The sequence below is a fragment of the Xiphias gladius genome, chromosome 8, assembly GCF_016859285.1.
Source record: "Xiphias gladius isolate SHS-SW01 ecotype Sanya breed wild chromosome 8, ASM1685928v1, whole genome shotgun sequence".
In the NCBI taxonomy this organism is placed as follows: Eukaryota; Metazoa; Chordata; class Actinopteri; order Istiophoriformes; family Xiphiidae; genus Xiphias; species Xiphias gladius.
The window spans coordinates 18889-41695 of record NC_053407.1 but is presented as its reverse complement, the minus strand read 5'-3'; the positions used below and the strand labels follow the sequence as shown (position 1 = coordinate 41695).

The 22807-nt window shown below is 39.4% G+C and overlaps 1 protein-coding gene and 2 long non-coding RNA genes across 4 annotated transcripts; all 3 read left to right on the top strand.

Moving 5' to 3' along the window:
• Positions 1-1604: 1604 nt before the first annotated feature.
• Positions 1605-6217, top strand: LOC120793455. Of its 2 annotated transcripts, none has more exons than XR_005707988.1 (3): positions 1605-1648; positions 4675-4748; positions 6171-6217. It is a non-coding gene; the product is annotated as an uncharacterized LOC120793455 (long non-coding RNA). The 2 variants fall into 2 exon arrangements; XR_005707987.1 differs by lacking the exon at positions 6171-6217 and adding an exon at positions 4985-5008.
• A 33-nt stretch (positions 6218-6250) lies between these two features.
• On the top strand, positions 6251-14761 carry LOC120793286. Its single transcript, XM_040133215.1, has 8 exons — positions 6251-6254; positions 7044-7118; positions 7356-7439; positions 9187-9261; positions 9500-9583; positions 10375-10449; positions 10687-10770; positions 14157-14761. The coding sequence occupies exons 1-8, from the start codon at positions 6251-6253 to the stop codon at positions 14390-14392; spliced, it is 717 nt and encodes a 238-aa protein (XP_039989149.1). The 3' UTR covers positions 14393-14761.
• A 2237-nt stretch (positions 14762-16998) lies between these two features.
• On the top strand, positions 16999-19355 carry LOC120793376. Its single transcript, XR_005707972.1, has 3 exons — positions 16999-17434; positions 18480-18638; positions 18783-19355. It is a non-coding gene; the product is annotated as an uncharacterized LOC120793376 (long non-coding RNA).
• The last annotated feature ends 3452 nt before the right edge of the window (positions 19356-22807 follow it).

Sequence of the window (22807 nt, the reverse complement as noted above, 5' to 3'; positions counted from 1 at the left end):
GTCCCATCACTCGAGGTGCTCCTTGTGAGGAGTTACGGAGCACAAAATACTTCCAAATTCTCATTTATGATCTTGGTCGTAGGTGAGAATTTATTAACTTTTCCAAAGGGTAAGCTTTTCCAATAATAGACATAACTCTTTGAGCACTGCGAAACAAAAATACTGAAAAATTTAAGAAAAAAACACAAGAATGCGCAAAAAGCACCACATCACTCTTTGTGGCCTTTCCAAAATCGTTTGTGTCACGACTGTAGCTTTATTCCATGAGATACAATGATGCTGCAAAGTTGCACCAAAGTTCAAAAGTCAGAGGTGGGATGAAAGGTTCACCTAAATAATCATGAATCCAGATCATGTGTGGGAGCGAATTCCAGGCCACAGTGGAAGAAGTTTGTCGTGAAGGTTTTTCTGTCCCATACATGTGGTGGGTCTCTGACATTTGCTGCATGGGTTCTGGGACCTGGAAGTAGCTGATCATGTTCCCGTACAGCTATAGGCACCAAATTTGGTGTATGTATTTTACAGGGGGCTGAGCAGAGTGGACTTGGTCTCAAGTCTCTAGGACCTTGCTGAAAATTTCAGAAAAATACCAAGGGGCACAATCGAGCCCCATGATCTCTGGTGCAAGTACTGACGTTGGCCTTTCCAAAAATGTGTTTGCTCATTTTCGTAGCTCCCATTTATGAAAAGCTCGCCACAAATTTACACCCAACTTCAAAAGTCAGCGGCGGGATCGAAGCATCACCTGAAAAATCACTACTCCAGAACATGCGTGGCAGCGCAAATCGACCGTTTTTTTCTCTCCTACATATGTGGCGGGTCTTTGACATTTGCTACTTGGGTCCCGGTACCTGGAAGAGACTTGGAATTGAGCTTTGATGATTTTCCCATGCAGATGCAGGTATCAAATTTGGTTTGTACACCATTTGAAAGGGGGCCAAGTGGAATGGACTGGGTGCCACATCTCTAGGATCTTGATGAAAAAAAATGTGTCATCTGGAAGCAATTCAATTAAATTTCAGTTTTATTTATATAGAACCAATTCACAAGCCAGAGAAACGTTGTTTCCTCAATTACTTTATGCTCTTATTTTATAGAGGTAGTGGAGAGAAACAGATAATTTGGGGAATTAGAGTAGAGGAATGACATGCAGCATACGGTCCAGCCAGTAGATTGAGCGGGACTTGCTGCTCGATTTGCACCCATGTGGTATGTGCCCTAACCACTTGGCTACCGGGCCACTCGTGGCCTTTTTTTATTGGATAAGTTGGATAATGGCAATTTAAGAGCAAACATCTAATTCAGTGTTTACTCACCTTTTGAGTAACTATCAAACAAATTGTTACAATGATTATGAAAACAGAAATTGAATAACCAAATAGTCTAGTCTAGTCTACATATTGCATTAAGCAAAGAGATGTATGAGTAAGTATTGTTATTAATAATGTTATTACAATTATTACAATAATGTTATGATCATTTTATCGCTTTTATGTAGAAGGTAAAAATGTTGTAAAAATGGCATAGTATGTCTTCCTATCGTACATACTCCTTGTTTGCTCTCGTTTTTCAGTTGGGCGTTCTGAGCTCCCCCCCCCCAAAAAGAGTCCTGATCCCTGTGGTGAGGATGGGAGTGCAGATATAGATGGTGAGTTAATGTTTATTACCAAATGTACAGGAGCTCTTGCCTTTTGGCAAAGGAACCTGCTGGTTGTTTTTAATACTTTAATCTATCAGTTAAAAAACAAGTAGAGTACTACTACTACTACTTTACTCTCAAGAGTTTTAATTACAGTACTTGCCACGATTCAGTTCTTTACTTTCATTAGAGATTTTTACAAGTTTGAGTAAACAATTAGTGTCCATTTTTATGGCAGTTGATTTATTTTCCCATGTTGACCCATTTGTGAGGATGAACTGTCTTGTAATGTTCAAGGAGACGCTGCTGCTGCGTACAGTTTTGTCCTCTGAAATTTACGTGTTAGCAGCCAACTGCAGATGCCTCCAGTCAGGACACGAAGAGTCACTGAATGGTTTGATGAGAATGTGAATCATATGCTGTGGCCTTCGCAGCCACTGGATCGATACCCAGTTGAACACCCATGGGAGATTTTGGACTGACGCATTAGAAAGCGCTCTCCACCACAATCATCAAAACACCAAATGAGGGAATGTCTTGTGAAAGAATGGTGTTCATCCCTGCAGTAGACTTCCAGAGACTTGTAGATACAATGGCAAGGCGCACTGAAGCTTTTCTGGGGGCTCGTGGTGGCCCCAACACCTTACTAAGACGCTTTATGTTGGTTTTTCCTTTGTCAGTAGGTGCTCCTGAATTATTTTATCGCTCGTCAAACACAAATCAACAAACGTTCTACACATTTGAACAACCCCCACATTTCATGGCAGGTATCAGTAGATACATGCTGGCGAAAACTCTCATGTATCAATAAATATAGGCCTCTCAGCAGATACAGATTTATGCTTTCAGTATGTCTTCCTTTCGTACACAGTTTTTCTTTTGTTCTCGTTTTTCAGTTGGGCGTTCTGAGCTCTTCTCCCCCAAAAAGAGTCCTGATCCCTGTGATGAGGATGGGAGTACAGATATAGATGGTGAGTTAATGTTTATTACGAAATGTACAGAAACTCCTGCCTTTTGGCAAAAGAACCTGCTGGTTGTTTTTCATACTTTAATCTATCAGTTAAAGAACAAGTAGAGTACTACTTTACTGTCAAGCGTTTGAATTACAGTACTTGTCACGATTCCGTTCTTTCGTTTCAGTAGAGATTTTTACAATTTTGAGTAAATAATTAGTGTCCATTTTTATGGCAGTTGAATTATTTTCCCATGTTGACCCACTTGTGAGGACGAACTGTCTTGTAATGTTCAAGGAGACGCTGCTGCTGCGTACAGTTTTGTCCTCTGAAATTTACGTGTTAGCAGCCAACTGCAGATGCCTCCAGTCAGGACACGAAGAGTCACTGAAAGGTTTGATGAGATGATGTGACTCATATGCTGTGGCCTTCGCTGCCACTGGATCGATACCCAATCGAACACCTATGTGAGTTTTTTTACTGACGCATTAGACAGCGCTCTCCACCACCATCATCAAAACACCAAATGAGGGAATGTCTTGTGAAAGAATGGTGTTCATCCTGCAGTAGACTTTCCAGAGACTTGTAGATACAATGGCAAGGCGCACTGAAGTTTTTCTGTGGGCTCGTGGTTGGCCCCAACATCTTACTAAGACACTTTAATTTGGTTTTTCCTTTGTCAGTAGGTGCTCCTGAATTATTTTATCGCTCGTCAAACACAAAGCAACAAACGTTCTACATGTTTGAAAAAACCCACATTTCGTGGCATCAATCAGTGGATACCTGCTGGCAAAACTCTAATGTATCGATAATTATAGGCCTCTCTGCAGATACAGTTTTATGCTTTCAGTATGTCTTCCTTTCATTACACACTTTTTGTTTGCTCTCGTTTTTCAGTTAGGCGTTCTGAGCTCTTCTCCCCAAAAGAGTCCTGATCCCTGTGGGGAGGATGGGAGTACAGATATAGATGGTGAGTTAATGTCTATTACGAAATGTACAGAAGCACCTTCATTTGGCAAAAGTAAACCGCTGGTTTTTTCATACTTTACCCACTTTTGACCTCTGAAATTTACGTGTTAGCGGCCAACTGTCAGATTTGGGTAGTCATTTACAGTCAGCATTTAAATAGACATCATGCCATCATACCTGAGATTTCACTAACTCACGTAACTGATGCTAATGTTTGTCTGTTACCGTTGTAGATCAGTGTCCAGGAACAAGCTTGGTTAGAGGCCCTCACAGAAGAAGAAAAGAGGAAAAGCGGACCAAGGCTATGGGGCAATGGGTAAGTTCTTTAAAAGGCAAGAAGCATTTACTTCCAAACCAGCATTTGATGCTGTTTGTGTGTGTGTGTCTTTAAGCCATGCAGTTGGTTGCAACATTGATTCCATCAATGTTTCTCGATATTGGGTAGCAGGAATTGTGCAGTGGGCCCTCCAGTGCCAATTGTGTACATAGACAGACACAAAACTGAGAAAGATGAGTGACAAATTAAATGAAAAATCTGAATAAATGAGTGGAGAAACATAGCAAATACAGATGCCTCCATTCAGGACACGAAGAGTCACTGAATGTTTTGATGAGATGATGTGAATCATTTGCTGTGACCTTCGCAGCCACTGGATCTTAACCCAGTTGAACACCCATGGGAGATTTTTGGACTGGCCAGCGTTAGAAAGCGCTCTCCACCACCATCATCAAAACACCACATGAGGGAATGTCTTGTGAAAGAATGGTGTTCATCCCTGCAGTAGACTTCCAGAGACTTGTAGAATCAATGGCAAAGCGCACTGAAGCTGTTCTGGGGGCTCGTGGTGGTCCCAACACCGTACTAAGACGCTTTATGTAGGTTTTTCCTTTGTCAGTAGGTGCTCCTGAATTATTTTATCGCTCGTCAAACACAAAGCAACAAACGTTCTACACGTTTGAAAAAAAACCCCACATTTCGTGGCATCAATCAGTGGATACCTGCTGGCGAAAACTCTCGCTTATCAATAATTATAGTTTTCACTGCAGATACAGTTTTATGCTTTCAGTATGTCTTCCTTTCGTACACACTTTTTGTTTGCTCTCGTTTTTCAGTTGGGCGTTCTGAGCTCTTCTCCCCCAAAAAGAGTCCTGATCCTGTGGGGAGGATGGGAGTACAGATATAGATGGTTAGTTAATGTCTATTACGAAATGTACAGAAGCACCTTCATTTGGCAAAGTAAACCGCTGGTTTTTTTTCATACTTTACACACTTTTTGAACTCTGAAATGTACGTGTTAGCGGCCAACTGTCAGATTTGGGTAGTCACATTTACAGTCAGCATTTAAATAGACATCATGCCATCATACCTGAGATTTCACTAACTCACGTAGCGGATGCTAATGTATGTCTGTTACCGTTGTAGATCAGTGTCCAGGAACAAGCTTGGTTAAGGCCCTCACAGAAGAAGAAAAGAGGAAAACGGACCAAGGCTATGGGGGCAATGGGTAAGTTCTTTAAAAAGGGGCAAGAAGCATTTACTTCCAAACCAGCATTTGATGCTGTTTGTGTGTGTGTCTTTAAGCCATGCAGTTGGTTGGCAACATTGATTCCATCAATGTTTCTCGATATTTGGTTAGCAGGAATTGTGCAGTTGGCCCTTCAGTGCCAATTGTGTACATAGACAGACACAAAACTGAGAAAGATGAGTGACAAATTAAATGAAAAATCTGAATAAATGAGTGGAGAAACATAGCAAACTGCAGATGCCTCCAGTCAGGACACGAAGAGTCACTGAATGTTTTGATGAGATGATGTGAATCATTTGCTGTGACCTTCGCAGCCACTGGATCTTAGCAGTTGAACAGTTGAACCCATGGGAGATTTTGGACTGGCGTTAGAAAGCTCTCCACCACCATCATCAAAACACCACATGAGGGAATGTCTTGTGAAAGAATGGTGTTCATCCCTGCAGTAGACTTCCAGAGACTTGTAGATACAATGGCAAAGGCGCACTGAAGTTTTCTGTGGGCTCGTGGTTGGCCCCAACATCTTACTAAGGCGCTTTAATTTGGTTTTCCTTTGTCAGTAGGTGCTCCTGAATTATTTTATCGCTCGTCAAACACAAAGCAACAAACGTTCTACGTTTGAAAAAAACCCCACATTTCGTGGCATCAATCAGTGGATACCTGCTGGCGAAAACTCTCATGTATCGATAATTATAGGCCGCTCTGCAGATACAGTTTTATGCTTTCAGTATGTCTTCCTTTCGTACACACTTTTTGTTTGCTCTCGTTTTTCAGTTGGGCGTTCTGAGCTCTTCTCACCCAAAAAGAGTCCTGATCCCTGTGATGAGGATGGGAGTACAGATATCGATGGTGAGTTAATGTCTATTACGAAATGTACAGAAGCACCTTCATTTCACATAGTAAACCGCTGGTTTTTTTTCATACTTTACCCAATTTTTGACCTCTGATTACGTGTTAATGGCCAACTGTCAGATTTGGGTAGTCACATTTTACAGTCAGCATTTAAATAGACATCATGCCATCATACCTGAGATTTCACTAACTCATGTAACGGATGCTAATGTTTGTATGTTACCGTTGTAGATCAGTGTCCGGGAACAAGCTATGTTCAGAGGCCCTCACAGAAGAAGAAAAGAGGAAAACGGACCAAGGCTATGGGGGCAATGGGTAACTTCTTTAAAAAGGGGCAAGAAGCATTTACTTCCAAACCAGCATTTGATGCTGTTTGTGTGTGTCTTTAAGCCATGCAGTTGGTTGGCAACATTGGTTCCATCAATGTTTCTCGATATTTGGGTAGCAGGAATTGTGCAGTGGGCCTCAGTGCCAATTGTGTACATAGACAGACACAAAATGGGGAAAGATGGGTGACAAATTAAAGGCAAAATTTTAATAAATGAGTGGAGAAACATAGCAAATGCAGATGCCTCCAGTCAGGACACGAAGAGTCAGTGAATGGTTTGATGAGATGATGTGAATCATTTGCTGTGGCGCCAGCCACTGGATCTTAACCCAGTTGAACACCCATGGGAGATTTTGGACTGGCGTTAGAAAGCGCTCTCCACCACCATCATCAAAACACCAAATGAGGGATTGTCTTTTGGAAGAATGGTGTTCATCCCTGCAGTAGACTTCCAGAGACTTGTAGATACAATGGCAAGGCGCACTGAAGTTTTTCTGTGGGCTCGTGGTTGGCCCCAACATCTTACTAAGACGCTTTAATTTGGTTTTTCCTTTGTCAGTAGGTGCTCCTGAATTATTTTATCGCTCGTCAATCACAAAGCAACAAACGTTCTACACGTTTGAAAAAAACCCCCACATTTCATGGCATCAATCAGTGGATACCTGTTGGCGAAAACTCTCATGTATCGATAATTATAGGCCTCTCCACAGATACAGTTTTATGCTTTCAGTATGTCTTCCTTTCGTACACACTCTTTGTTTGCTCTTGTTCTTCAGTTGGGCTTTCTGAGCTCTTCTCCCCCAAAAAGAGTCCTGATCCCTGTGATGAGGATGGGAGTACAGATATAGATGGTGAGTTAATGTCTATTACGAAATGTAGAAAGCTCCTTCCTTTCGGCAAAGTAAACCGCTGGTTGTTTTTCATACTTTACCCAGTTTTTGACCTCTGAAATGTACGTGTTAGCGGCCAACTGTCAGATTTTGGTAGTCCCATTTTACAGTCAACATTTAAATAGACATCATGCCATCATACCTGAGATTTCACTAACTCACGTAACGGATGCTAATGTATGTCTGTTACCGTTGTAGATCAGTGTCCAGGAACAAGCTTGGTTAAGAGGCCCTCACAGAAGAAGAAAAGAGGAAAACGGACCAAGGCTATGGGGGCAATGGGTAAGTTCTTTAAAAAGGGGCAAGAAGCATTTACTTCGAAACCAGCATTTGATGCCTTGTGTGTGTGTGTCTGTAAGCCGTGCAGTTGGTTGGCAACATTAATTCCATTCGTGTTACTCGATATTTGTGTAGCAGGAATTGTATAGTGGGCCCTTCAGTGCCAACTGTGTACATAGACAGACACAAAACTTAGAAAGATGAGTGACAAATTAAAGGAAAAATCTGAATAAATGAGTGGAGAAACATAGCAAATGCAGATGCCTCCAGTCAGGACACGAAGAGTCAGTGAATGGTTTGATGAGATGATGTGAATCATATGCTGTGGCCTTCGCAGCCACCGGATCTCAACCCAGTTGAACACCCATGGGAGATTTTGGACTGACGCGTTAGAAAGCGCTCTCCACCACCATCATAAAAACACCAAATGAGGGATTGTCTTTTGGAAGAATGGTGTTCATCCCTGCAGTAGACTTCCAGAGACTTGTAGAATCAATGGCAAGGCGCACTGAAGCTGTTCTGGGGGCTCGTGGTGGCCCCAACACCGTACTAAGACGCTTTATGTTGGTTTTTCCTTTGTCAGTAGGTGCTCCTGAATTATTTTATCGCTCGTCAAACACAAATCAACAAACGTTCTACATGTTTGAACAAGCCCCACATTTCATGGCAGCGATCAGTGGATACCTACTGGCGAAAACTCTCGTGTATCAATAATTATAGGCCTCTCTGCAGATACAGTTTTATGCTTTCAGTATGTCTTCCTTTCGTACTCAGCTTTTGTTTGCTCTCGTTTTTCAGTTGGGCGTTCTGAGCTCTTCCCCCCCAAAAAGAGTCCTGATCCCTGTGGTGAGGATGGGAGTGCAGATATAGATGGTGAGTTAATGTTTATTACCAAATGTACAGAAACTCCTGCCTTTTGGCAAAGGAACCTGCTGCTTGTTTATAATACTTTAATCTATCAGTTAAAAAACAAGTAGAGTACTACTTTTTTCTCAAGAGTTTGATTACAGTACTTGTCACAATTCCGTTCTTTTGTTTCAGTAGAGATTTTTACAATTTTGACTTAATAATTAGTGTCCATTTTTATGGTAGTTGAATTATTTACCATGTTGACCCATTTGTGAGGACGAACTGTCTTGTAATGTCCAAGGAGATGCTGTTGCTGCGTACAGTTTTGCCCTCTGAAATTTACGTGTTAGCAGCCAACTGCAGATGCCTCCAGTCAGGACACGAAGAGTCACTGAAAGGTTTGATGAGATGATGTGACTCATATGCTGTGGCCTTCGCTGCCACTGGATCGATACCCAGTTGAACACCTATGGGAGATTTTACTGACGCATTAGACAGCGCTCTCCACCACCATCATCAAAACACCAAATGAGGGATTGTCTTTTGGAAGAATGGTGTTCATCCCTGCAGTAGACTTCCAGAGACTTGTAGATACAATGGCAAGGCGCACTGAAGTTTTTCTGGGGGCTCGTGGTGGCCCCAACACCTTACTAAGACGCTTTATGTTGGTTTTTCCTTTGTCAGTAGGTGCTCCTGAATTATTTTATCGCTCGTCAAACACAAAGCAACAAACGTTCTACACGTTTGAAAAAAAACCCCACATTTCATGGCAGCGATCAGTGGATACCTACTGGCGAAAACTCTTGCGTATCAATAATTATAGGCCTCTCTGCAGATACAGTTTTATGCTTTCAGTATGTCTTCCTTTCGCACACACTTTTTGTTTGTTCTCGTTTTTCAGTTGGGCGTTCTGAGCTCTTCTCCCCCAAAAAGAGTCCTGATCCCTGTGGGGAGGATGGGAGTACAGATATAGATGGTGAGTTAATGTCTATTACGGAATGTACAGAAGCACCTTCATTTGGCAAAGTAAACCGCTGTTTTTTTTTCATACTTTACCCACTTTTTGACCTCTGAAAATTTACGTGTTAGCGGCCAACTGTCAGATTTGGTTAGTCACATTTTACAGTCAGCATTTAAATAGACATCATGCCATCATACCTGAGATTTCACTAATTCACGTAACGGATGCTAATGTTTGTATGTTACCGTTGTAGATCAGTGTCCAGGAACAAGCTTGGTTAAGAGGCCCTCACAGAAGAAGAAAAGAGGAAAACGGACCAAGGCTATGGGGGCAATGGGTAAGTTCTTTAAAAAGGGGCAAGAAGCATTTACTTCCAAACCAGCATTTGATGTTGTTTGTGTGTGTGTCTTTAAGCCATGCAGTTGGTTGGCAACATTGATTCCATCAATGTTTCTCGATATTTGGGTAGCAGGAATTGTGCAGTGGGCCCTCCAGTGTCAATTGTGTACATAGACAGACACAAAACTGAGAAAGATGAGTGACAAATTAAATGAAAAATCTGAATAAATGAGTGGAGAAACATAGCAAATACAGATGCCTCCAGTCAGGACACGAAGAGTCAGTGAATGTTTTGATGAGATGATGTGAATCATTTGCTGTGACCTTCGCAGCCACTGGATCTTAACCCAGTTGAACACCCATGGGAGATTTTGGACTGGCGTTTAAGCGCTCTCCACCACCATCATCAAAACACCACATGAGGGAATGTCTTGTGAAAGAATGGTGTTCATCCCTGCAGTAGACTTCCAGAGACTTGTAGATACAATGGCAAGGCGCACTGAAGCTTTTCTGGGTGCTCGTGGTGGCCCCAACACCTTACTAAGACGCTTTATGTAGGTTTTTCCTTTGTCAGTAGGTGCTCCTGAATTATTTTATCGCTCGTCAAACACAAATCAACAAACGTTCTACACGTTTGAACAAGCCCCACATTTCATGGCAGCGATCAGTGGATACCTACTGGCGAAAACTCTCATGTATCAATAATTATAGGCCTCTCTGCAGATACAGTTTTATGCTTTCAGTATATCTTCCTTTCGTACACACTTTTTTTTTGCTCTCGTTTTTCAGTTGGGCGTTCTGAGCTCTTCTCCCCCAAAAAGAGTCCTGATCCCTGTGGGGAGGATGGGAGTACAGATATAGATGGTGAGTTAATGTCTATTACGAAATGTACAGAAGCTCCTTCCTTTGGCAAAGTAAACCGCTGTTTTTTTTTCATACTTTACCCACTTTTTGACCTCTGAAATGTACGTGTTAGCGGCCAACTGTCAGATTTGGGTAGTCACATTTTACAGTCAGCATTTAAATACAAATCATACCATCATACCTGAGATTTCACTAACTCACGTAACGGATGCTAATGTTTGTATGTTACCGTTGTAGATCAGTGTCCAGGAACAAGCTTGGTTAAGAGGCCCTCACAGAAGAAGAAAAGAGGAAAACGGACCAAGGCTATGGGGGTAATGGGTAAGTTCTTTAAAAAGGGGCAAGAAGCATTTACTTCCAAACCAGCATTTGATGCTGTTTGTGTGTGTGTCTGTAAGTCGTGCAGTTGGTTGGCAACATTAATTCCATCAAAGTTTCTCGATATTTGTGTAGCAGGAATTGTATAGTGGGCCCTTCAGTGCCAACTGTGTACATAGACAGACACAAAACTTAGAAAGATGAGTGACAAATTAAAGGAAAAATCTGAATAAATGAGTGGAGAAACATAGCAAATGCAGATGCCTCCAGTCAGGACACGAAGAGTCAGTGAATGGTTTGATGAGATGATGTGAATCATATGCTGTGGCCTTCTCAGCCACCGGATCTCAACCCAGTTGAACACCTATGGGAGATTTTGGACTGACGCGTTAGAAAGCGCTCTCCACCACCATCATCAAAACACCAAATGACGGAATGTCTTTGAATGAATAGTGTTCATCCCTGAAGTAGACTTCCAGAGACTTGTAGATACAATGGCAAGGCGCACTGAAGTTTTTCTGGGGGCTCGTGGTGGCCCCAACACCTTACTAAGACGCTTTATGTTGGTTTTTCCTTTGTCAGTAGGTGCTCCTGAATTATTTTATCGCTCGTCAAACACAAATCAACAAACGTTCTACACATTTGAACAACCCCCACATTTCATGGCAGGTATCAGTAGATACATGCTGGCGAAAACTCTCATGTATCAATAAATATAGGCCTCTCAGCAGATACAGATTTATGCTTTCAGTATGTCTTCCTTTCGTACACAGCTTTTGTTTGCTCTCGTTTTTCAGTTGGGCGTTCTGAGCTCTTCCCCCCCAAAAAGAGTCCTGATCCCTGTGGTGAGGATGGGAGTGCAGATATAGATGGTGAGTTAATGTTTATTACCAAATGTACAGAAACTCCTGCCTTTTGGCAAAGGAACCTGCTGCTTGTTTTTAATACTTTAATCTATCAGTTAAAAAACAAGTAGAGTACTACTTTACTCTCAAGAGTTTTAATTACAGTACTTGCCACGATTCAGTTCTTTACTTTCATTAGAGATTTTTACAATTTTGAGTAAATAATTACTGTCCATTTTTATGGCAGTTGAATTATTTTCCTTTGTTGACCCACTTGTGAGGACGAACTGTCTTGTAATGTTCAAGGAGACGCTGCTGCTGCGTACAGTTTTGTCCTCTGAAATTTACGTGTTAGCAGCCAACTGCAGATGCCTCCAGTCAGGACACGAAGAGTCACTGAATGGTTTGATGAGATGATGTGAATCATATGCTGTGGCCTTCTCAGCCACCGGATCTCAACCCAGTTGAACACCTATGGGAGATTTTGGACTGACGCGTTAGACAGCGCTCTCCACCACGATCACACGTTTGAACAATCCGCACATTTCATGGCAGTAATCAGTAGATACCTGCTGGAGAATACCCCACATTTTTAATCTATCAGTTAAAAAACACGTAGAGTAATACTTTATTCTCAAGAGTTTGAATTACAGTACTTGTCACGATTCCGTTCTTTTGTTTCAGTAGAGATTTTTACAATTTTGACTTAATAATTAGTGTCCATTTTTATGGCAGTTGAATTATTTTACCATGTTGACCCATTTGTGAGGACGAACTGTCTTGTAATGTTCAAGGAGACGCTGCTGCTGCGTACAGTTTTGTCCTCTGAAATTTACGTGTTAGCAGCCAACTGCAGATGCCTCCAGTCAGGACACGAAGAGTCACTGAAAGGTTTGATGAGATGATGTGAATCATATGCTGTGGCCTTCGCAGCCACTGGATCGATACCCAGTTGAACACCTATGGGAGATTTTTTACTGTCGCATTAGACAACGCTCTCCACCACGATCATCAAAACACCAAATGAGGGAATGTCTTTTGAAAGGATGGTGGTCATCCCTGCAGTAGACTTCCAGAGACTTGTAGAATTAATGGCAAGGCGCACTGAAGCTTTTCTGGGGGCTCGTGGTGGCCCCAACACCGTACTAAGACGCTTTATGTTGGTTTTTCCTTTGTCAGTAGGTGCTCCTGAATTATTTTATCGCTCTTTAAACACAAATCAACAAACGTTCTACATGTTTGAACAACCCCCACATTTCATGGCAGCAATCAGTGGATACCTAATGGCGAAAACTCTCGCGTATCAATAATTATAGGCCTCTCTGCAGATACAGTTTTATGCTTTCAGTATGTCTTCCTTTCGTACACACTTTTTGTTTGATCTCGTTTTTTCAGTTGGGCGTTCTGAGCTCTTCTCACCCAAAAAGAGTCCTGATCCCTGTGGTGAGGATGGGAGTGCAGCTATAGATGGTGAGTTAATGTCTATTACGAAATGTACAGAAACTCCTTCCTTTTGGGAAAGGAACCTGCTGGTTGTTTTTAATACTTTAATCTATCAGTTAAAAAACAAGTAGAGTACTACTTTACTCTCAAGAGTTTTAATTACAGTACTTGCCACGATTCAGTTCTTTACTTTCATTAGAGATTTTTACAATTTTGAGTAAATAATTAGTGTCCATTTTTATGGCAGTTGAATTATTTTCCCATGTTGACCCATTTGTGAGGACGAACTGTCTTGTAATGTCCAAGGAGAAGCTGCTGCTGCGTACAGTTGCGCCCTATGAAATTTACGTGTTAGCAGCCAACAGCAGTACACACATTTTGTTTGCTCTCGTTTTTCAGTTGGGCGTTCTGAGCTCTTCTCACCCAAAAAGAGTCCTGATCCCTGTGGGGAGGATGGGAGTGCAGCTATAGATGGTGAGTTAATGTCTATTACGAAATGTACAGAGGCTCCTGCCTTTTGGCAAAGGAACCTGCTGGTTGTTTTTCATACTTTACCCATTTTTTGACCTCTGAAATGTACGTGTTAGCGGGCAACTGTCAGATTTTGGTAGTCACATTTTACAGTCAGCATTTAAATACAAATCATACCATCATACCTGAGATTTCACTAACTCACGTAATGGATGCTAATGTATGTCTGTTACCGTTGTAGATCAGAGTCCAGGAACAAGCTTGGTTAAGAGGCCCTCACAGAAGAAGAAAAGACAAAAACTGACCAAGGCTATGGGGGTAATGGGTAAGTTCTTTAAAAAGGGGCAAGAAGCATTTACAGTCCAGATTGTTAGTATTTGGACAGTTAATTTTTTTGCTCTTCAGACTCTTTGCTTCAGCACATTCAATATGAAATAAAATAATGGATACTACATTGAAGTGCCAAGTTTCCGCTTTAATTTGAGTAGTGTAGAAAGAACTGTGTGTGGCTGTACTCTTCTCAACTGTACTGGATCTTAAAGCAAAACCACAATAGGAGTCAGGAAATCTACACTGAGCTTTATGTATTTAAGGTTACAAAATCTACATTGTCTTCTCTTTCATTTGTAGAGCGAACCATAGTGAAGGCGAAGAGACCGTGGAGTGAAGTAGAGAGGAGTGCGGTAAAGAAACACTTGGCAAAGTTTATTAAAGAGCGTCAAGTTCCTGGAAAAGAACCCTGCATGCAATGTGTAAAAGAAGAGAAAGCCTTGGATAAAAGATCCTGGAAAGATGTTAAGAACTTTGTGTTCAAGACAATTGTCTCTTTGAGCCACAGGTCTGCTTCAAAGCAGCTTTACCACTGAAGATCTTCAATGTACCGCTGTGTTCTAGTTAATATTGTCTGGTTCAGCCAATAGTTGCTACGTTTTAATCCTGTTTACCGCCGTTTGGTTTGTGCAGTACTGTTTCGGTAGTGTTTCAGAACATAACAGTAAGACTTATTTAATGCTGCAACTAACATTTATTTTCAGCATCCATTTATCAGATAAATATTTTCTCCGTTAATTTGTTATATAAAATGTCGGAATGTCATTTATTTTGTCCAACTGACAAAGCAGCAAATACTCAGTTGAGAAGTTTGAACAAAATTAAATAAAGATAATTCTGGTCACATGCAGTGATGTTTAAATTATGTGTCCGTCGGTTTGTGACATGCAATCACATATTGTGCAGCTAAGTCTGCTGATGTCTCTACCCTAATAGAATCTGTTGCTTTTCACCGTCATCAGCTCTGTGAAGTTTGGGATTAACAGATCGAATTTCTCAAAGTAGGAGGAGCAGCCGGTCTGAGAGCAGCAGCAGCAGCAGCAGCAGGAGGAGCTCTTCGTACCACAGGTGATGCGGCGGAGGACGCGAAGATGCTGTGAATCACAGAAAAGGAAATTTAAGATTTATCCTGTTTTACACACAATCGGATAAAATGCGCAAGCACCGATTCATGAAACACTCACAAGGCTACGCGTCGTACCACCTGCTCCCTCTCCCTGTACCGACTACATGAAAAGGAAAAAGACAACGCTGGCGCTGCCCTTATACACGGCTGAATAACGACTGAGGCTGCACCTCAGCACGATTAACGTGACGCGGCGAAACACCTGCCGCTGAGGCCTCTGATAGCGCAGAGTAACTGACGTTGGCGACAGTTACTGGCTGGCAAAGGAAGAAACAGGTGGCATCTGATTGAAACTGGATGATTTAGCGCAGTAAATCAGCTGAATGGCACACATCCATGTTGCCTTTACTAACACAAAAACTTCCTCAAAGCAGAATTTGAATCAGCAAATCATTATCACGGTAATTCTTTAAATTGGCTTGTTCACCTGAGCGGCTGGTGGAGGCACTGTTACGGGGCTGCGTGTCCGTCCTCCTGGCAGCGAGAGGCGATGGTCTGCCTCCTGACCCGCTGCACCCTGGTTGTGGGGACTACGACACCATCCGGAACGTGGTCACCGTGCACCTAAGAACCAGAACACCTATCCAGCTGTTTGTGGTGAACCGGGACACCCTCTCTCCACCGTGAGACTCTCTTCTTGATTCACAGCTGACTCAGGGATTATAACCTTTAGTGTCTTCGTGACATTGAGCACATCTGATGGTCAACACTAACCGTTCTGTGTTCACCCTGCAGGCACAACAGGTTCACAGCCTCCCAGGAGAGGACCACACTGTCCACTGCAGCTGCATCGCCCTGATGGTAAAAACACACTAGCCATTTCAAAACATGCACTCGACACATTTCAAACTTCATTTATATAGAGAAAAATTCTGTGCTGTTTGGTCATTATAATTATTCCTCTAAACCGTCTCCTGTAACTTGCTCATCATAGTTGCTGAATGTGCAGAGCCAATAACCTCCTTCCTTTGCTGCCTGTTTTGTGCTCATGCAGAGACGACTGAATGCTCTGATCTATTAAAAAAAATAAACAACTATTTACTCGATCAAACAAAAAAAAAGGAAACTTACCACATGCATTCGTCCTTTAATCATTTGATCTTGTGTCTTGATTGCTTTTGTTCATCCCAAGTGCTTGTTAGTAGTTCTATTTCACGTCCCTGAATGTTATTGTTTTCTCTCATTGATCCCTCTGCTCTTGCTGTTAGTTACTTTCATCGTAACTGTTGAAATGTGGGATTCAGATTTTGTCAGGAGGGTAAATTGTTTGTTGTCTGTAGTTCACCGTATGTAGTCTAGTTCACTGTATATATTCCAGGTGAGGACCACGTCATCAGGAGGGTGGAAGGAGGGAGGAGGCCGGGACAAACCCTGAGAGGAATATACGATTACATCGGGAGGGCAAGCTGCCTTTTGTTTGATTTTGTACATAGTTTTTGACAAATTAGTTTTTACATGGATCATTAGAGGAATGTTCATCATGGTAAGTTTCCTTTTCCTTTTGTTTTCGTTTTGTAAATAGTTTTTGGTGTTTTTCAATATATCGTTAGAGGACAGTTAGTTTCCTTTTCCCTTTTTTTTGGATTTTGTAAATAGTTTTTTTTTTTTTCTTTGTTCATCACAAGGTTTTATTAAATAGTTTTATTTCATGTAATTTTTTATTTGTTCGCTTTTATTATGGTAATTTTTTTTTTTTTTGATTTTGTAAATAGTTTTTGTTTTTTTGTTTTTCTTCATCACAAGGTTTCGTAAATAGTTGTATTTCATGTATCTTTTATATTTGTCCGCTTTTATTATGGTAATTTTTTTAAATTTTGTACATAGTTTTTGACAAATTAGTTTTTACATGGATCATTAGAGGAATGTTCATCATGGTAAGTTTCCTTTTCCTTTTGTTTTCGTTTTGTAAATAGTTTTTGGTGTTTTTAAATAGATCGTTAGAGGAAAGTTAGTTTCCTTTTCCCTTTTTTTTTTTTTTAAATTATTTATTTATTTAAATATTTTTTTGTTTTTTTTCCCTTAAAACACTCTACAGTGAACCATTGTAAATGAGTTGAGTCTTCATTTCATGGCTCATGTATTTTCTTTATTTGATGATCAGTGTTGCTTAAGTGGAAAACGTACAGCAGGTTCGTCCGGATAGCTTCTCAACATCTACATGAAAAATCAGCTCCACAGCCTCAGCTGTATCTTACTTGCCACAACTTTTTATCTTTTTCTGTCATTACTTCGACCAACTTCTCTTTGCTTTAAGCTCAGAACGTGTCTGAACTCTGCCGTTTGTGTATCGTAGCAACAGTCACGTTTCAGAATCGGACGCTCCTATTGGCCCCCGTGGGTGCAGCGTCACAGCGAATCGGAGCGTGTGATTCTGTGGCTTTGATGTGAGTAGACGTCACCATCAAAGACAGTTCGACGTACGTTCAGATGGAAGCAACGCGCCAGGCGAAAGGTAACATGGTCGACGTGTTTTCCAACTTTTCGGATTAGTTTATGGACGGAAGTAAATGACTCACACGGACAAACAGCGCTGATTCTGTGGTTTAAAAGGTGAAAATGTCTGTAGCTCAAACCGTTATTCTCTTGGGCTTTACAGGGTCATCGGAAAAGTTTTTTTAATCATGCTAAAGTTACTGAATGAAAGGTTTGGGGCATCCACCGAAAACGGATCCATTTTTGGAAGAAGCCCACACATTGTCCTGGACTACGATGTACCTCTTTGTTTGTACAAAGCTTGTACATAGTTCACCTTGTGTCCTAAATATTTTTGTGCGTCGCAGGTGTTTTTAAATAGTGCGGTTTCATGTTTTTTTTTCCTCCCTCAATTATTGGTCCGTTGCATCAGGAGGGAGGAGGCCAGGAGAGGATCATTGGGAGGGCAACTGGCTTTTGTTGGATTTTGTAAATAGTTAATGTTGTTTTGTTTGTTGTTTTTGTTCATGACAAGGTTTAGTAAATAGTTGTATTTCATGTATCTTTTTTATTTGTCCGCTTTTATTATGGTAATTTATTTTGATTTTGTTCATAGTTTTTGTGTAAATTAGTTTTTACATGGATCATTAGAGGAATGTTCGTCATGGTAAGTTTCCTACTATTTTCGTTTTGTAAATAGTTTTTGGTGTTTTTAAATATATCGTTAGAGGAAGGTAAGTTTCCTTTTCCCTTTTTTTTTTAAAATTATTTATTGATTTATTTATTTAAATAGTTTTTTGTTTTTTTTCCCTTAAAACACTCTACAGTGAACCATTGTAAATGAGTTGAGTCTTCATTTCATGGCTCATGTATTTTCTTTATTTGATGATCAGTGTTGCTTAAGTGGAAAACGTACAGCAGGTTCGTCCGGATAGCTTCTCAACATCTACATGAAAAATCAGCTCCACAGCCTCAGCTGTATCTTACTTGCCACAACTTTTTATCTTTTTCTGTCATTACTTCGACCAACTTCTCTTTGCTTTAAGCTCAGAACGTGTCTGAACTCTGCCGTTTGTGTATCGTAGCAACAGTCACGTTTCAGAATCGGACGCTCCTATTGGCCCCCGTGGGTGCAGCGTCACAGCGAATCGGAGCGTGTGATTCTGTGGCTTTGATGTGAGTAGACGTCACCATCAAAGACAGTTCGACGTACGTTCAGATGGAAGCAACGCGCCAGGCGAAAGGTAACATGGTCGACGTGTTTTCCAACTTTTCGGATTAGTTTATGGACGGAAGTAAATGACTCACACGGACAAACAGCGCTGATTCTGTGGTTTAAAAGGTGAAAATGTCTGTAGCTCAAACCGTTATTCTCTTGGGCTTTACAGGGTCATCGGAAAAGTTTTTTTAATCATGCTAAAGTTACTGAATGAAAGGTTTGGGGCATCCACCGAAAACGGATCCATTTTTGGAAGAAGCCCACACATTGTCCTGGACTACGATGTACCTCTTTGTTTGTACAAAGCTTGTACATAGTTCACCTTGTGTCCTAATTATTTTTGTGCGTCGCAGGTGTTTTTAAATAGTTCGGTTTCATGTTTTTTTTTCCTCCCTCAATTATTGGTCCGTTGCATCAGGAGGGAGGAGGCCAGGAGAGGATCATTGGGAGGGCAACTGGCTTTTGTTGGATTTTGTAAATAGTTAATGTTGTTTTGTTTGTTGTTTTTGTTCATGACAAGGTTTAGTAAATAGTTGTATTTCATGTATCTTTTTTATTTGTCCGCTTTTATTATGGTAATTTATTTTGATTTTGTTCATAGTTTTTGATAAATTAGTTTTTACATGGATCATTAGAGGAATGTTCGTCATGGTAAGTTTCCTACTAATTTTGTTTTGTAAATAGTTTTTGGTGTTTTTAAATAGATCGTTAGAGGAAAGTAAGTTTCCTTTTCCCTTTTTTTTGGATTTTGTAAATAGCTTTTGTTTTGTTTTTTTGCTTTTGTTCATCACAAGGTTCAGTAAATAGTTGTATTTCATGTATCTTTTTTATTTGTCCGCTTTTATTATGGTAATTTTTTTTATTTTGTACATAGTTTTTGATAAATTAGTTTTTACATGGATCATTAGAGGAATGTTCATCATGGTAGGTTTCCTTTTGCTTTTGTTCTCGTTTTGTAAATAGTTTTTGGTGTTTTTAAATAGATCGTTAGAGGAAAGTTGGTTTCCTTTTCCCTTTCTTTTTTGGATTTTGTAAATAGTTTTTGTTTTTTGGTTTTTGTTCATCACAAGGTTCAGTAAATAGTTGTATTTCATGTATCTTTTTTATTTGTCCACTTTTATTATGGTAATTTTTTTTGATTTAATACATAGTTTGATAAATTTTTACATGGATCATTAGAGGAATGTTCATCATGGTAAGTTTCCTTTTGCTTTTGTTCTCGTTTTGTAAATAGTTTTTGGTGTTTTTAAATAGATCGTTAGAGGAAAGTAAGTTTCCTTTTCCCTTTTTTTTGGATTTTGTAAATAGCTTTTGTTTTGTTTTTTTGCTTTTGTTCATCACAAGGTTCAGTAAATAGTTGTATTTCATGTATCTTTTTTATTTGTCTGCTTTTATTATGGTAATTTATTTTGATTTTGTTCATAGTTTTTGTGTAAATTAGTTTTTACATGGATCATTAGAGGAATGTTCATCATGGTAAGTTTCCTTTTCCTTTTATTTTCGTTTTGTAAATAGTTTTTGGTGTTTTTAAATAGATCGTTAGAGGAAAGTTAGTTTCCTTTTCCCTTTTTTTTTTTTTAAAATTATTTATTGATTTTATTTATTTAAATAGTTTTTCGTTTTTTTTCCCTTGAAACACTCTACAGTGAACCATTGTAAATGAGTTGAGTCTTCATTTCATGGCTCATGTATTTTCTTTATTTGATGATCAGTGTTGCTTAAGTGGAAAACGTACAGCAGGTTCGTCCGGATAGCTTCTCAACATCTACATGAAAAATCAGCTCCACAGCCTCAGCTGTATCTTACTTGCCACAACTTTTTATCTTTTTCTGTCATTACTTCGACCAACTTCTCTTTGCTTTAAGCTCAGAACGTGTCTGAACTCTGCCGTTTGTGTATCGTAGCAACAGTCACGTTTCAGAATCGGACGCTCTATTGGCCCCCGTGGGTGCAGCGTCACAGCGAATCGGGCGTGTGATTCTGTGGCTTTGATGTGAGTAGACGTCACCATCAAAGACAGTTCGACGTGACGTTCAGATGGAAGCAACGCGCCAGGCGAAAGGTAACATGGTCGACGTGTTTTCCAACTTTTCGGATTAGTTTATGGACGGAAGTAAATGACTCACACGGACAAACAGCGCTGATTCTGTGGTTTAAAAGGTGAAAATGTCTGTAGCTCAAACCGTTATTCTCTTGGGCTTTACAGGGTCATCGGAAAAGTTTTTTTAATCATGCTAAAGTTACTGAATGAAAGGTTTGGGGCATCCACCGAAAACGGATCCATTTTTGGAAGAAGCCCACACATTGTCCTGGACTACGATGTACCTCTTTGTTTGTACAAAGCTTGTACATAGTTCACCTTGTGTCCTAAATATTTTTGTGCGTCGCAGGTGTTTTTAAATAGTTCGGTTTCATGTTTTTTTTTCCTCCCTCAATTATTGGTCCGTTGCATCAGGAGGGAGGAGGCCAGGAGAGGATCATTGGGAGGGCAACTGGCTTTTGTTGGATTTTGTAAATAGTTAATGTTGTTTTGTTTGTTGTTTTTGTTCATGACAAGGTTTAGTAAATAGTTGTATTTCATGTATCTTTTTTATTTGTCCGCTTTTATTATGGTAATTTATTTTGATTTTGTTCATAGTTTTTGATAAATTAGTTTTTACATGGATCATTAGAGGAATGTTCGTCATGGTAAGTTTCCTTTTCCTTTTGTTTTCGTTTTGTAAATAGTTTTTGGTGTTTTTAAATAGATCGTTAGAGGAAAGTTGGTTTCCTTTTCCTTTTTTTTTTGATTTTGTAAATAGCTTTTGTTTTGTTTTTTTGCTTTTGTTCATCACAAGGTTCAGTAAATAGTTGTATTTCATGTATCTTTTTTATTTGTCCGCTTTTATTATGGTAATTTTTTTTATTTTGTACATAGTTTTTGATAAATTAGTTTTTACATGGATCATTAGAGGAATGTTCATCATGGTAGGTTTCCTTTTGCTTTTGTTCTCGTTTTGTAAATAGTTTTTGGTGTTTTTAAATAGATCGTTAGAGGAAAGTTAAATAGTTTTTGTTTTTATTTTGTTCATCACAAGGTTTAGTAAATAGTTGTATTTCATGTATCTTTTTTATTTGTTCGCCTTTATTATGGTAATTTTTTTTTTATTTTGTACATAGTTTTTGTGTAAATTAGTTTTTACATGGATCATTAGAGGAATGTTCGTCATGGTAAGTTTCCTACTATTTTCGTTTTGTAAATAGTTTTTGGTGTTTTTAAATATATCGTTAGAGGAAGGTAAGTTTCCTTTTCCCTTTTTTTTTTTGGATTTTGTAAATAGTTTTTGTTTGTTTTTTTGTCTTTGTTCATCACAAGGTTCAGTAAATAGTTTTATTTCATGTATCTTATTTGTTCCCTTTTATTATGGTAATTTTTTGATTTTGTGAATAGTTTCTGATAAATTAGTTTTTGCATGGATCATTAGAGGAATGTTCATCATGGTAAGTTTCCTTTTCCTTTTGTTTTTGTTTCATAAATAGTTTTTGGTGTTTTTAAAAAGATCGTTAGAGGAAAGTAAGTTTCCTTTTCCCTTTCTTTTTTTGATTTTGTAAATAGTTTTTGTTTTTTGTTTTTTGTTCTTTTGTTTTTATTTTGTTCATCACAAGGTTCAGTAAATAGTTGTATTTCATGTATCTTTTTTATTTGTCCGCTTTTATTATGGTAATTTTTTTCGATTTAATACATAGTTTGATAAATTTTTACATGGATCATTAGAGGAATGTTCATCATGGTAAGTTTCCTTTTCTTTTGTTCTCGTTTTGTAAATAGTTTTTGGTGTTTTTAAATATATCGTTATTAAGCAGTTATAGAATTTGAATGTACCATTCAACAATTATGAGTTTCACATTTATACCTGGAGTTTCAATTCGGGTTACAATTCTAGAATGTTAAGTTACAGTTCTAGAAAAACAAAATTGTATAGAGTTCTAGACGTTTCAGTTAAATATTAAAGTTGAAGTTGTAGAAAGTTATTAAGCAGTTATGGAATTTGAATGTACCACTCAACAATTATGAGTTTCACATTTATACCTGGAGTTTCAATTCGGGTTACAATTCTAGAATGTTAAGTTACAGTTCTAGAAAAACAAAATAGTATAGAGTTCTAGACGTTTCAGTTAAATTGTAAAGTTGAAGTTGTAGAAAGTTATTATGCA

Bases quoted from the DNA above. Each gene is read 5' to 3' on its own strand.
- LOC120793286 (XM_040133215.1), top strand. The intron at 7,119-7,355 runs GTGAGTTAATGT...TTACCGTTGTAG, and splicing joins TGGGAGTACAGATATAGATG to ATCAGTGTCCAGGAACAAGC. The intron at 9,584-10,374 runs GTAAGTTCTTTA...CTCGTTTTTCAG, and splicing joins CAAGGCTATGGGGGCAATGG to TTGGGCGTTCTGAGCTCTTC.